General features: G+C 42.4%; 2 protein-coding genes across 2 annotated transcripts; one reads left to right on the top strand and one right to left on the bottom strand.

The window, feature by feature from the left end:
- Window positions 1-220: 220 nt before the first annotated feature.
- mbpa (myelin basic protein a) lies at window positions 221-4,754 on the bottom strand (the record flags this gene model as incomplete). Its single annotated transcript, XM_084455091.1, has 6 exons — window positions 221-271; window positions 906-989; window positions 2,041-2,061; window positions 2,431-2,457; window positions 3,013-3,114; window positions 4,635-4,754. 6 exons carry the CDS (start codon window positions 4,752-4,754, stop codon window positions 221-223), a joined length of 405 nt encoding a protein of 134 aa, XP_084311217.1.
- Window positions 4,755-12,463: 7,709 nt separating this feature from the next.
- galr1a (galanin receptor 1a) lies at window positions 12,464-14,505 on the top strand (the record flags this gene model as incomplete). The annotated part of the gene is made up of 3 exons (XM_084454988.1): window positions 12,464-13,111; window positions 13,400-13,465; window positions 14,200-14,505. 3 exons carry the CDS (start codon window positions 12,464-12,466, stop codon window positions 14,503-14,505), a joined length of 1,020 nt encoding a protein of 339 aa, XP_084311114.1.
- Window positions 14,506-16,053: the final 1,548 nt, after the last annotated feature.

Below are 16,053 nucleotides of genomic sequence, written 5' to 3'. Positions count from 1 at the left end.
TCATCCACAGTTCTCACCCCGAGTGACTGCAGACACAGTGAACCCAGCGAGCTGTGTATCACAGTAGGTGCCAAGATTGTGTCACTGTCTAGATACGAAGGAGATTGGTATTAGTGTGTTAATGTTGCCGGGGGGTTGTGAGTCTGCCAAATGGAGATCTTCCTCTGCCTCATCTGTTCCCCTCTCTGTTGGATGCACAGGTTCCCCGTCTGTATTGCGCTCAGAAGATGGTGCTCCATCGTTTCGGGGGTGTACGGGCCTTGGTTTCTCCCTGTAGGATATTAACAGGATATACTGTAAACAGGATCAGAGGAAGTCTTTCTGAAAGTGTGTGCTATAGTTCATATGAAGAGTGTCTCTCTCTTGCCAGGAAAAGAAACTAGTGTTTGAGTTGCAGCTCCCAGTCCCACGAGAGAGGATTTGATTATGAATGCTTATACTTTAAACTTTATAGTTCTTTGATTGTCAAACATCACATTTTGTGGGACTTAACCCATACTTCTAGAGAAAGTGGGCTGAGGTAGTTACACAAACATGAGGTCCTGAAGACAACACACATAAAAATGTATTGTAGTGCAAATAGGCCAAATGTCAGGAAATGCAACTGAAAGGACCCAGTTGTACATTTTTGGTGCAGATAAGCATGTAGTTTGTTTACACTATAATACCATGCAATACAGTATCCTCTTGGAATTAGCTGACGGATGAATGATGAAAATGAAGCAGGATGGATATGGCTAGTTTACACTTCTCACTGACTACTCACTGATCTCTGATGATAGCATCATCACTGTTGCATTGAGAGGTGAACACAAACAAGAGACAACAACGTTGATTATACCCCTTATAACTAAGCTAAACAACTTGCATTGAAATAACATTGGGGCAAATGCAGGAGAGCTCACCAGGTTGAAGATTCTGGACAGTGTGTTTTGGTCTCTGCGATGTCTATATGGCGACCTCGCACCCTCAACACGTGGCGACGAGGCCTAGAACAAGATGCTTTTTAGCCATACAGAAACCATGATGGTGCTTGGCTCTCGTGGGGTGGCAGGCAGTCAACAAGAGGGCACCAAACTGACACTGAACTACTTGAAAAATGGTTCGATAGCTATAAGCTAATGGATAGAAACATCACATCACCTCATACATTTTTTACTATTCAATATATCTAAGGAAAGGGAAAGATGACAATGTCAGCTAACAACTGACTTCATTCAGTGATCTTTTACTGTAAAAGAGTGGTATGAATGAGACAGGAGACCGGGCAGAGGGGAAAATTAGAGTATTATGACCAGTTTTCAAATGCATTACAGTGACCTTTAGGAAAGAGAAAATGGGACACAAAGGCATGCAGTACTTCAGAGCACATCTAGCACACACACAACACCACACACACAGGACAGTTCACTGTAGACAGGAGATGGAGGGAGGTGAGAGAGGAAACACACCAGAGAACACACCAGAGCACACAATTCACAATCACAGAGGGCTGAATAGATTTGATGAGGCAAACGAGTCGGAGTGGAGAGAAAATGAGCGAAGGAGAGAGGGAGGAAAGAGAGAGTCAGGTCCCTGAGAGAGCTGCTTTACCAGTTGCGGTTCAGAAATAGTTGGGCAGTTTCAAAGTCATCCAGAAGCAGCGAGTCGCTCTGAATTGAAGCAGAATGTACAATTGAGATGTACAATAGGCCTCACAGCATAGAAATGCCAACTCATATTGTATGTATTATATTTAGTCAAAAAATATTAATTTTTAAGGAAAACAATATTTAGTGTGTAGTGTGAATGAGTGTGTGAAAGTGAACGAATTAAACTTTAACTAAATGGTGTAATTTATTTTTGGGCAGACTAAAAGTGTACTAATGTGTGTACAGTACTTAGTAGTAGTAATAGGAAGAGGAGTAGAATTGGAAGAGTAACAGGTTAGGTAGAGTGGAAGGACACAGTTGACCCATTAGGAACAGTCTTCACAGGGAGTCATTGTATTCTGGTTACACACAGAGCTGGGAGGTCAGAGTGTTTGTTTGAATGACATACCAAGCCCAAGATCTCCCTCCACTGGACATGAAAGAGAGAGAGAGGACCATGAAGATCCATGAGATCTGCCTGACCAAGCTGCACCTGTTATAATACTTTACACAATGACACCTAACTGTACGGGCCCAAACTAAGATGATGAAATGGGAGCCATGGATAGACTATTAGATAGCAATAGTTGTGCATTTTATTAATGCATGTCATGTTGTTTAACAGTGTAGTGAAGCAGGAGGGCTGTGGGTATAAGTCCCATGACATTTAGAAATGACAGTAGATCAAGTGCATCAAAGTAATCAAAAACACTGTGAAGTTACAGTAGGACAACCCCTAGAAATCAATGATATTCACGCTCAATAATGACAAACTCTCCATGGAGCAAATAAGACTCACCCTGGACTTGGGACGTGGAGAAGACTCCTGAGGAATAAAGAACAAAGAACAATGTGACTTAATTCTCTAATGTACAAGTAATTTAATTTTGCCAAAACCAACTCTATCGGTTTTGAATGCAATGAGATACAGGTTTATGGATTAAGGTACAGACAGCAACTCCAGAGAAAAAGGTAAGAGAAAGGAAAGTGCTGAATACTGCAGTTTGAAGCACAATCAAAGCTCTATCTTGTATCTGAGAAGTTCAGTGACTCTTGTAAATATGCAAACTGGAGACTTGTGCAGTGTTCCAATGGGAGATGGACTAAGATTAATATTTTGTTAGTGCTTCTATCTATGACTTTTTGAATAATGAATTCCAAACGTAACTGAAGTTGTAGCGATAAAACATAGAATATTCTATCCCAATTTGCATTCCATTCCTAGCAGAGCATACCATATATTTTAAGAATATTATATATCCACTTCAGTAAAAGTAAAGCAAAATAGTTTGGAAATACAGAAATGCACTGTTCTTTCTCTACCATAATATAATCCATGACACCAAAGATTATTCAGGAAAGTTTTCTATACCGTCTTTGATAAGCTCCTGAAGAAATGCATTACTGCATTATCATCAACACCACGACGGCTGGAGGCAGCAGAGCGCGGGGGAGAGGCTGCCAGATGACCCCGGAACGACCCCTGCAGAGATGACCAGAGGTCAAATATCCACTGATGGCTATTACATGACCAAGTGTGTCAGCTACGTGTACATCATCTATTGACAGTACATCTAACCCTAACTTAATATGACCTACAGTACATACTGTAGATGTTAAACAACTAATGTATGGTATAATAGCATGCTTGTTAACCCACATTAAAAAGGCCAAGCCAGATTTGGCCACTCTTTGGATAATAGGCAATAATATCCTCTCTATGCCCTGCTGTGACAGTACGAATTCTTAAGGGAATCGGAAACTAAATTAAGTGCATAAAGATGAGTATTGGGAAACCTTGTGTAAGTGCATTCCCCCTGTATAATGAGTGTCCTCTGTATTTTAATGCATGACCTAAAATATCTATGTTGAATTACTTAAAACTTAAATTTACATCGCAAAAGTGTTGATGTCTGAGCCAAAGTTCTCTTGAGATCCCATCTCCCTTTGTGGGTGTATTGAAACGGCAACACTCACTACATACATGTAACAGCACTAAAACATACATATAACAACATTCCAGTGTCATATCAGTCACTGTTACACAACAACTGGAGTGTACTGGACCTCAGATATTGTATGGCCCTCCTTTTATACAGTTTCTTTGTACTGTGGACATTGTCTAAGTGCATAATTCAGGTAGAAGCAAGCAGAAGCATTCTCTACTCACTCTAGTCACTCGACTGCTGCTGCTTCCAAGGGATGAATTAACACTGGAGAAGAGTCTGTAAGAACGGAGCTCTGAGTGTCTGAGGGGTGTTTGACTGACATGCATGTAACCCAGCCAAGAGCGGACCGTCTGCTGCTTCATACAGAAATATCTCATGGGAAATTCTGTTTGTTGCCTAAGGCTGGTGTACTAACCCAAAGCTGACCAAACTGTGAGAAAGTGTGTGAACTTATAATTGCAAAAGACTATGAACTGTTTTGATGCAGTCGTTGTCTGTTTTAAAAGTATCCCCCTGCTGATAGTCGAGTGAACAGCAGCATGTGCTAAAAACGAGAAAATTTGAGCAGAGACCCTCCAAGGACCAGCCCATGTTTAAGGGACTGTAGAGCCTGCCTCTCACAGCTACATTGAATATAGAAATTCTGAAGCGACTTTCTAGATACTCAAGATGTGTATATCTTAGTATATGATCTCCATTTTCTCCCCCAAACTGGATCAAGTCAGGAATGAACTCAGAACTGAGTTGCATTGTTTTAAATTGACCCCTAAGAGATCAATGCATTTCAAAAAGTAGATATAACAGTCTATTAAAATGCCCTCAATGTCCATAATCATTCATCTTTAGACCGAAAAGGAACAGTATAGTATAGTCTTCCTAACAGTAAGTTCTGAAAGTATTCCGTCTCTATGTCTGACCACTCCTTTTTGAATTACTCTGTTTGGACACATTGAAAAGGCCCATCATCAGACCGGACCTCCATGAATCAGAGGCCATGGGTAATGAATCAATACCGAGGTCAGGAGAAGGAACCACCGATGCTCACCTTGCTGACCTTGCTCCTTTTCTTTTTGTCTCCTCCAAAGAATTTGCTAATCTGGTCCAAGAGGCCAGGGTTCTTCTTTTTCCTGCCCAGCCCAAAGCCGCCTTGCCCTGAGGTACTTGCTGTGGCCATACTGATGCTTGGTTAGCTCGGGTGGGGTCGACCGCTCTGTATCTCTACGCTACACTCCTGGAGTAAGTCCTTTTCCACACAATCCAAACCCAGCTCTGTCCACAGCCTGCCCTGTTCCTCCTGGGTAGTTCGCCGCCGGTCTGACGAGGAGGGGCCGTCTTTGAAGGTGTAGTCTCTCTGTCCCAGGGCACCATGGGAGATGAGGCAGGTCAGGTGGGGGTAGGCGGTGGCGGCAGAAGCGGCGGCGTCCAGGGCTCTGGCCTGACTCCAGACATTCTTTGGACCTTCAGTGCCTGTGGAGTCAGTCACTGCCGCCCTCTGCAAGGGCCAGCCATTGTTCCCTTCCCCATCTGCCTCACCCGGCCAGAAGGACAACAAGGGTCATCTATATGAGCCTGAACTTGGGCCCTGATGCAAAACAGCCTTCAGCACTGTGAGGGTATTGTTGAAATGAGCCCCATATATCTTTTTGATGAATTATACTCAAATAGGACATACACTTGCCCAATGTTCCATATGGAGTTGACTTAGAAAAGGGAACAATCACTGTTAAAGTTTTGTTGAAATTACACTTTATATGTAGCTTTATACCAGACAGAATTATCAACTCATTACACTCCGTTGAGAACTTCAAACTTTTAGTGGGCAGATTTGAAGGTCAGGACCCAGGCTACTTTATCTGTTGAAATAGAGAACAAATGTTAGTGCTGAGTTATGGAAAGCCTATTCCTTGTGCATTTCTTGTTTAAGGGACAAATTATCAGACAGCACATACTGCACACTATTTTAGTAAGTTCATAATTCTCCATAAATCTCCAATGCATCTGGCAACTAATGAACTACATGAACTATAGTAGCTCTTCTAACTTGTCTCATTGAGAGCACCTACAGTAATAGCAACACCAGAAACTTGCTCTGTCCATGGAGACATCACAGTGCCATGAAACAAAGCTGATTTTGTTTCAGGGTGTGTTGTGCATGAAAACACACTAGCATTAGCATATTAATATTTGGGAACAAATGGCTTTTGTGTTTGATGGTTGGCTCTTCATGTCGAATAAGACCAGGGAAACTCCCAGAGCTAAACCATTTAGAACTGAGAACATTGACAGAGATAAAATATAACAGAGATGAATGCCTTGAAAAGAATTTGAAAGTGCATACAATATTTATGTTTTTCTAGAAAACATGACACTTTAGCACACACCACAAAAAGACCTGCTTTGTGTGAAAAAGTCTGGAGTAGAATTCAACAGTTGCTTCAACTTGCTTGCATCCAGAGGAACAGTTAAGCCACAATAAAATGGTAGGATCATAGAAGAGGAAGCATATGAATCCCAAAACACAAATCTCAACTGATGTTCCTGAAAGTCTAATTTGCTTTCTTCCAATTCCAATTCAATCCGAGAGAGAAGCGTATAGTTCATTAGATGCAATAGCATACTATTATCAGAAAAAAAAGCTCTTTGATATCATGGAGAATTCACCTGGGTCCTGCCAAACTGCTGATGTTAGAGGTGTTTTACAAGTAATTGCACAGGGTTAATTGTTCACTGTTATAAGACCAGGGGCATCCAGCAACCACAGAGTAACTGTGGTTAAACTGTTACAGTTCTTTAAATTTGAACTTGGCCAACTGACATAGATGTCATCACCAAGAGCAGCCGAGAAACTCAAGTTCTGATCATTCAGCACGGTTGTGCTATTCCATGGAGTTACGCTGAATGGGTGGACAAATTCCATTGTGTACACATAGGCCTCCTTACTATAGTATGTGGCCAAGATGGAGCCTTAGTAGTGGCACGGTTTTAACATCTCTTGGCCGCTCTATAAATGGAGTAAGATGGAGGACCCCTCGAGGGGAGACAGACATGTTTGTTCATTATGTCATGATATACAGAAGGCCATCTGTTTGCCTACTGTGAAGGATCTCAGAGCTGCGCCCACAGACTCCACAAGGATAGAGACCAGGAATGCAGAGAGTGGGTCGACCACGGGCCCTCATGTCCAGAAGACTCCTGGCTTTGTTCCTCCGGCCAGAGGGTTGAGAGCACAGGGAAAACAATAGCGGCCATGTAGGAAAGCTGTGGGACACAAAACACGGGAGATATCCTTGAACCACGAGAGGAATGTTGATCTAGACCAAGACACCCACCTCCGACAGCAGCTGAGAATCTGCTACTTCACTGGGCACTGTGTGCCTCCAGAGCCCACCAGGCAGAGCCCAGAGAAAGCTCTCTTCTGTTTCATCACGTGTGGAGAGAGGAGGAACACAGTAGCTTGTTTGAGAGGACTCACTTATACCTCTTTATCACAACAGTTATTACAACAGTTATTACAACTGCTGTAGGTCTAGGCAGGAGAGAGATGGGTGCTGAGATTGGTTAGCTGACAATCTGTGTGAGCATATTCAGCCTGGTGTGTAGGACTGAATGTGAATTTCAGATTGGGCTCCTAAGTAGGCTTACTTTAAAAGTAAAATCGAAATGCTTTAAGTAATAAAAGTGGAGTTAATTGTGCAGGATCCTTTAAATTCTATGGGCTATTCCAAAGAGCAAGGACTGAGAGTAGCATAAGACAACGTTTTAAACAATTAAATACGTAACTTCTATACAGGAATTTCACGTGACAGAACACAATAGAAGATTTATAGATGATGATTACTCTTTGTCAAAGGACATCTTTGGAATTTGTTTATCAGTCTTTTTTCTGCAAAGGCATTCATGAAACTCTTTCAAAGCAGTGACACAAAAATATCCTTTGGCCCTTTTTTTTCAAACAAGAGAGCATGATATTGTGATAGAAAACAAATGCTAGCATTATTCCAAGGCGAAGGACACTGGCTGCTGCCAAGTGTTGATGGAATCGCTGGCTTTCTACCACTGAGGCACTGATTTGTTTACCAGCCCAAATGACCAATCTAAGGTCTTACAGCTGATCCTATGAGTTCAGAGGTCATCAGAGTTCACCTCCACACAATGGGCTAGTCCCAGAGAGAAGCCCACATGAAACATCACTTCAATATCGTGAAATAAACTAGGCTCGACTTTACGGATGCCAGTCAACATACTGTTCAGCAGCAGCCCCAGACAGAAGCCATTTAAGAAGCAGGAAGCTGGGCAGTCAAAAGTCCTATTCTTGGCCTGAGGCTGAATGTCAATCGAATGATGTCATCAACTAGCCTACTGTTCACTGTGGCCATGTCTTCATTCACCAACCGCCTATTACAGTACACGAGGTGGTCATGTAGGGCTTCGTCAACAACATGTGTGATTCACAATTATACAACGGTTAGTTCTGGTTCTTGATTCTGATTGGCTGGAAGCCGTGTTAAAATACTTTGTAACACACACCTGGGACCGCATATCATTCCATTTTCAGTATGAATGCGCCTCCCATTTGATCCAATGCATTGTAGTTGTTGTTGTTGCTTTGCAACCCTTTTGTTAGGGGAACTATTTTGCTTGCCGGAATTGAGGGAATTATGCTTCGTTTTGAATAAATGTTAATATTTTACATTGCTATGTGTTTATTTTACACTAATAGCTGTAGTAACTGCTTCGCATCGTGCCTAACAACGCCCCCTAGCTGTTATAAAATCACATAACACACGGCCTCGAGTGGTTTATTGCTTAAGTATCAGGGACAGAAAGGGGAAGGCAATAAGATGACAGTCACAATGAGAGCCCACCATTAGCGCTGAGTTCCCAGTAGCTGGACCTCACTTTAATCCTTTAATTTGACTGATAGATGTTTCAAGTTTCAAGTTTTTATTCAACGCTCATATGTCAGTTTTACATGTAGAAAACGGACATGCATGAGCATTTGCGATATACACGTAAAAATAAAAGCATTATTTTATAGTCTTTCGTTTGAAAGTCTAATGATCCACAGAACAATCCTCTACACATATATTTGACATCTCTGTGATGATTGTCAGGCCTGTGAGTGTTTTGGTCATTAATGTCAGATATCCTCTCTGAAAAAGTGGATACGCAAGCAAGCATTGTCCAGCTAGCAGCAGCTAGAGATGAGACTTTGCTCCAACTAACACACACACACACACACACACACACACACACACACACACACACACACACACACACACACACACACACACACACACACACACAATGTTTCAGGTAGGGCAGCCTGCATTGAACAGCACATCAGTGTGATACCATCTGAACCTCTGCTAACTTACAGAGTGCTGTGTACAGTAGATTGGTACATTTACTCTGTGATTAAGCCGGTCTCAGTCGAGGCAGTGCATATTTATTACCATGAAATGGCTCCATGGGGCATACGTAGATGATGCGATACCTAGATTTTCCCCAGAGTTTATGTTATACTGCTGTATACACAACAAAAACAACCATGTAATTGAATTATTATAGTCTGTCAGAAATGGTTCAAGGCCCTAACATGCTTACCGGAGCCTGTATTTTTTTCCCAACAGCAGCCCTGGAGAAACAGAGAGCAGTTAAACCTCATGAAACTACACCACCATTCTAAGTTATCTTCCAGTAAGTTGGAATACAGTGAGTCTAGGCTAAGGAGAGGTGAAGTATGCACTCAGCTGTTTAGGTTAGGAACTGCAGTCCCCCATGTGTTTCTCAGCACTTCAGACTGTCCCTGTAGATTATGTCCATTCTCTCATTATATGACAGAAAATGACAAAACAAAACAGTTCAGTTAATCAGAATCTACAAGCCACCAACGACCAGAGGACAGGACGCAGTTGCACCACCAGCCACAGGCTCCTGCAGGCAGACCCATCTCAGATCTCACATCATTTAGGAAGTAGGTCTGCCGCACCTGTGTTCTATCTTTCGGTGCTCAGTGCAGCTCAGTGCCATGGTAACAGTAATAGGCAGGTCTGAGAGGGGAGCAGACTCCTCTATCTAATGGGGATAACACAATCTGAGATCACAGGGCAGTGCCACCTGTCTGATGATTAAACACGCCTGAACACACCTCTAATGAGCTAGGAACACATTGATTGTAAGAAATCTGCTATGTTGTTAAATAACAGTGTTATTCCATGTAATTTACATACTTCTGTAAAGGGTGATTATTGTCGAGTACTGCATAAAATCAGCATGGACAAATCCTCTGATTTCACTAATAACAGTGCTACAGTATTGAACCAAAAGAACCATTGACAACCACCTCACTATTAAACATCATATACAGAGTCTGGTAAAGAAGCTAAAAGCTAGGTTAGGTTTCTTTTTCAGAAACAAGGCTTGTTTCTCTTTTGGTGTAAGACGTAGGTTGGTTGAGGCGACTTTCTTGCCGGTCCTAGACTACGGTGATGTGTTGTACATGAATGCACCTGTCCAATGTCTTCACATGTTGGATACTGTGTATCATGGAGCTTTGAAGTTTGTCACTGGCTGTGGATCCCTCACTCATCATTGTATGCTGTATTTTAAAGTTAATTGGCCTGCTCTTTCTATACGACGGCTAACTCACTGGTATGTTTTTATTTATAAAGCCATTTTGGGCAGACTCCCCTGTTATTTAGCTGTGTATCTAAGCCAAAAACTTAGCTCTCGTGGGTTGCGATCCCAGGACTCTATCACAATGACTGTTCCTAGAGTTCGGACTGAGATTTGCAAAAAGGCTTTTATGTACTCTGCCCCCTCAACATGGAATTAAGCAATAAACCACGAGAGGCCATGTGTTATAGTGATTTTATAACAGCTAGGGGGCGTTGTTAGGCACGGTTCGAAGCCCTAGTTGTCGCGATCCCTAAGCCGAACAAGCCTGAAGGGGACCCTAAGAGTTATCGCTCCATGTCTCTGTTATGTATCCCCTTGAAGATCGTCGAGTGCCTCATCTACAACCGTATCGAACCAATCATCGACCCGCTGCTTCCACAGGAGCAGGCCGGGTTCCGACGTGGGAGATCGACCGTAGATCAAGTCACTCTGATGACTCAGGAAATCGAGGACAGCTTTTTGGCCAAAAAGAAGGCCGGAGCCGTCTTTATAGACCTAATGGCTGCCTACAACACCATATGGCACAGCGGCCTCACCTGCGAGCTGCTCCACCTGCTCCCGGACAGACACATGGTCAGTATGATCATGGAGCTCGTCCAAAACCGCAGCTTTACCCTCACCACCGGTAGTGGACAGTGAAGCAGGTTGCGACGCCTTAAGAACAGTGTCCCCTAGGGATCTGTCCTGGTCACCCTCCTCTATAACATCTACACCTACGACCTGCCGAACACAGTCTCCAGGAAGTATGCCTAGGCAGACGACCTCGCGCTGGTGTACTCAGCTGAAGACTGGCAGGCCGTGGAGGAGACCCTGAGCCAGGACACGCAGACACTAGTGGTATATCTCTGGAAATGGAGATTGAAGCTCAGCGAGGCAAAGATGGTGTCGGTGGCCTTCCACCTTAACAACAAGGAAGCCAAGCGAAGAATGAGCTCTGAATGTACACCGATGGAATACTCCTGCCATACTGCGCCAAACCAACCTAGCTTGGCGTGACAATGGACAGGTAGCTCACGTTCCGCCGACACTTCAAGTCACTGCGCAAGAAGTTAACAGCTCATGTGACATTGATGAGGCGACTGGTCCAATCAGGCTGGCGCACCGGCGCAAAAACAGCCTAGCCCTGGTCTACTCGACCAGTGAATATTGCACACCAGTGCGGTGTCGCAGCACTCACACCCACCTCATCGAAGCCTTGCACATCGTGACAGGATGCCTGCGAGGATGGGCGGACTACATCTGGCGTGCGGAGTGGGAGGCTCCAGATTCTGTGATTTCATTACCTAGACCGGCGTGGGTGAGGCTTAATCTTCTCCGGACCGGCGTCGGATGCTTCCGCTCATCAATGCACAGATGGGGCCTGGCATCCTGTGCAGCGTGCGAGTGTGGCGCCGAGGAACAATCCGCATACCACGTCCTCCAGGACTGTCCGATATATCGGACACCGAACGGAATGCGTGGCCTGATGGATGTGGATGACGAAACGGTGACATGGCTCCTGGAGGTGTGCCCGGATATATAGCCCAGGTGACCCCCTCACCCAGGCTCGGGGTGGTAAAAGGATAGCCCCTTGGCCCCGAGCCTGGGAGGAAAGGAGGACGTAACAACGAACCCACACGATGAATAATAATAATAATAATAATAATAATAATAATAATAATAATAATAATAATAATAATAATAATAATAACAACAATACTACTACTACTACTACTACTACTACTACTACTACAACTACTAATAATAATAATAATAATAATAATAATAGCCTAATATCTCCCCTGGACTTCATGGACCATCTCACACAGCGGGGACCTGCTGCCTTGGCAACAATGCCAGTGGGAGTGCGTCTGGCAAAAATGTTTTTGCATTCAGGCAAAAATGATAAAGGAGTAATGAGGTTCTCTGTTTGATCTTCACGCAGTGGGAACTGTTGTCAGAGATCAATAATGAACAATAGCCTATTATGGCAACCGGAAAGGTGGGCTTGGCTAAAGATGCGCTCTTCGTGACGTTTTATAGACGCACTGTGTAGTAGGACTGTATCAGGTCAACATACTCCACTTCACCAAAGGAGAAGACTTCAACAGGCCCACATTAACTGAAATTCATTTGTAAGATTACTATTATTGTAAAGAAAAAATATTATGCAGCCTAATTTTTCACGTATATGGCAATTAGAAGGATTTGGTAGGTTAGGCTATGGAAAACCAAAGTCAATGGTTCAGTGTGAACACAACTGAAAGAGTGCCGCATGAACCTTTATTCGGAATTGGTACAGATAACCACATCACTCTCCTAATATTCGGGGTTATTTTCATCCTTGGTGTGCTGGGAAACACGTTGGTAATAAGTGTATTGGCGCGCAGCAAGCCCAGCCATCCGAGGAGCTCGACCAATATCTTCATGCTCAACCTGAGCGTAGCTGACTTGTCTTACCTTCTTCTCTGCGTCCCGTCTCAGTCCACAGTCTACCTGTTACCGACATGGGTTCTCGGAGCATTCGTTTGCAAGTTTATCCACTACTTTTTCACTGTATCCATGCTGGTCAGTATTTTCACATTGTCGGCAATGTCAGTAGACCGCTATGTGGCCGTAGTCCACGCGATAAGGGGCACCTCTATCAGAGTGGGGAGGTACGCGCTGGTTGGAGTGGTCGTGATATGGATCCTGGCACTGGCCATGGCAGTTCCTGTTGCCCAGTATCAAAGAATCGTTCAGACAGATGAAAATAGCACATTTTGCTGGGAAGTTTGGCCAGACCATAGTTGGAGAAAAGTCTACGTGGTTTTCACGTTCATTTTTGGTTACCTGCTACCTCTGATTTTGATATCTTTCTGTTATGCAAAGGTGAGTTTTCTTGGTACTACTCTCTGTTAGTCTTAAGGCTACAGTATTATGACAACATCAATGTAGGTAGATGCCCACCCTCAAATATGAAAATGTAAACTATCCATGAAAAGAATGAAATGCACTATTGTTCAATTCAATTCAGTGGCTTTATTGGCATGAACGTTCTGAAAACAATTTGCCGTTCCAAAATATAAATGTGATTCTCATCATTGAAATGAACATCATTCTGTCAGAACAGCTGATCCTGTAATAGTACCAGTACCTGCTGTGGGAATGTCTTTTCAGGTTTTAATTCATTTACATAAAAAGCTGAGGAACATATCCAAAACATCTGAGATGTTTAAAAAGAAGGTAAGTAGCCTACAGTACAATGATTCTCTTTCATTCATCTGGTGAAAGGGACTTTAGATCTACCCCTGTACGTTAGTGCGTAGGTCAGGTGCATTCGTGCGTGCGTCCGTTACACATGTACCAGAGCCAACCACCTGGGGGTGCTCGGGTCAATTTTCCCCATTCCCCAAATACAGTATGCTTTGTACATAAAAAACAATGCCTGGTGTATTAGTAAAAATATAGTCTATATATTCAGGAGCCCATCTACTTTCTAAATCCACCGAGTTCAGAGCTTGAGGTATTTATAGCTCTTTTGGTGTTTGTACTAATGTTAGGATTCTAATAGGTGTATAGGTTTAGGTGCATTGTGGGTACAATTATCATTAGTTATGCCCAGAAGCTCAGTCTGACATAATAAGTCTTTTGGTGAACTTCGCTTGACATGGGCTGCAGGTTCCGAGTACAAATGAAATACATACCTGGCTCATAGTGTACAACCACCAGTTGAACTGAATATTGTCCATCTAGGCCTAATCCTGAACACACGTACAAGTGGCCTCATAACCATAATTTTGTCAAAATAATAGCATTGAAATATAATTTTGTCAAATAGGGACAAAATGTCATTTTGTCAAATAGGCAACACAAATGAATATTATTGTGAATTGAATGTATTGACAGGCATTAATACATCAGAAGCAATTCCAACATTTTTAGATGACTAAACATATCCCTCCTCTCTCTGTTCCCAGACTGTTAAGACAGTGTTGGTGGTGGTGGTGGTGTTTTGCCTGTCATGGTTGCCTCACCACGTCATCCACCTCTGGGTGGAGTTCGGCTCCTTCCCCCTGAACCAGGCGTCCTTCCAGTTTCGGGTAGTGGCCCACTGCCTAGCCTACAGCAACTCCTCCATCAACCCGGTCATCTACGCCTTCCTGTCAGAGAACTTCCGCAAGGCCTACAATCAGGTCTTCCACTGCAAGTTCGCCGGCAAGTGCCCTTTTAACGACACTAGGGACCTTCGCAGTCGGATGGAAACGGCACAGTCTAACATTTAAAAACTTAGATTAGTACAGTATGTATGCCAGATTACATGCTCCTGGATTGTATTATTTGTGTGTATTTTCTATTGGTCCTTGCATTATCCAACAATTTTGGAACAATTCAGTATTTCCGATAATAATCCATGTTAGATGCTCTGGTTGATTTGCCTCCAGTATTTCTTTCATATCAGATGCTGATATGCTCAAAAGCTGCAATTCATGTTTCTCCCAGAGGCTAATAGCTACTCTCCTGTTTCCTTCCCATCAGTTATATTGGAAAACAAAGCATCAGTTTAGCACTCTTCTAAGAAAGATTTTCCTAAGACAATGTTGAGTTTTTGAAGGCAGAAATCTCACCCTACCAGAGTGTAGCCCTATACCATCAACATAAGTCTAATTTATATGTTCATGTTACGTTTATATAATGTAGTGATGTAGATATCACATACTCTTGTTCATAATCCACCTTCTTTGTTGTAAGCAGTTGTGAAATAAATGCAATTTTTGTGTGGATGACAGTCTGAATGAGTAATATTCTCACCTATAAACAATTATATTCTCTTTTAATAACAATAATACTTGGCAGATGAAAGTGGGAAAGGACTTTTTTTATAATAAGATCTCAAGATTGTTGATGCGTGAAGATAAAAGATAGAGTGCTCAAGAAGCCCTATGTTTCCTCAGCATTTTCAAATGAGACCACAGCACCATTTAAGTTTTTTGGACTGAATGTACCTGTTAGGCCCTCCTGACCTCAATCCTAGAAGCACAATTCTAGTACTACATGTTAAGCTTCGTTATAGGGACACTCATAGATACTGGATGGGACATTCAGGTTACTATTTAAGGGACAATTTCAGTTTTTTTTGTTTTTTTTTGGGATGCTTATGGTGCTAAGATTTTAAAAAGAATATGGAGTATGATTTTGAAAAAGATAGGGCTAAGCGATTATGTCGATTTTTATCTTTTGTTTTGTTTTGATGTAAGTCTAGTCATGTTTGGTGTGTATTAATATTTTGTATTTAATTTAGGATGAGGTGTGGATGATAAATGTGTAAGAGTTAGGGGTTAGCAGTAATGGTTAATGAAACAAAATAAAATAATTCTATATATTTTATATTCATTATGTATATAAAATATAATCAATACACCTCTCTGGAAAGCATTGTCACATAATGGTTTCCACAAAAATTGTGTCTTACTGTAAAAATGTGAGAATTGAAGCAAATCTTCACAATTCGTAGTGCCAGTTTGGTGCCCTACTCTCTGGTATAATCAGCAGGCTGGTAGAGCACTCTATTTAGAAAGCAGGCATCTACTGGTCACTGTGTTCTACAGAACAGCTATTTGCAAATATACAGGAGACTGGAGCCACGGAAATTACCCAAACTCAGAAGAACAAACAATATTGAGTACTGTATGATATGTATTTAGTGGAACAAAAAAGTCCAAGGGACTTTCCTGATTAAACTTGTTCCTGTTCACAATTGAACATAGAGTATTAGCTGAAACCTTAATCACTAGTAATTGAATAATTTATTTCATCACTGGCCATAAGGGCCA

The sequence above is a fragment of the Borostomias antarcticus genome, assembly GCF_949987555.1.
Source record: "Borostomias antarcticus genome assembly, chromosome: 21".
Taxonomy (NCBI): domain Eukaryota; kingdom Metazoa; phylum Chordata; class Actinopteri; order Stomiiformes; family Stomiidae; genus Borostomias; species Borostomias antarcticus.
Note: the sequence above shows the minus strand (reverse complement) of the source record. Positions and strands in the feature narration are given on the sequence as shown.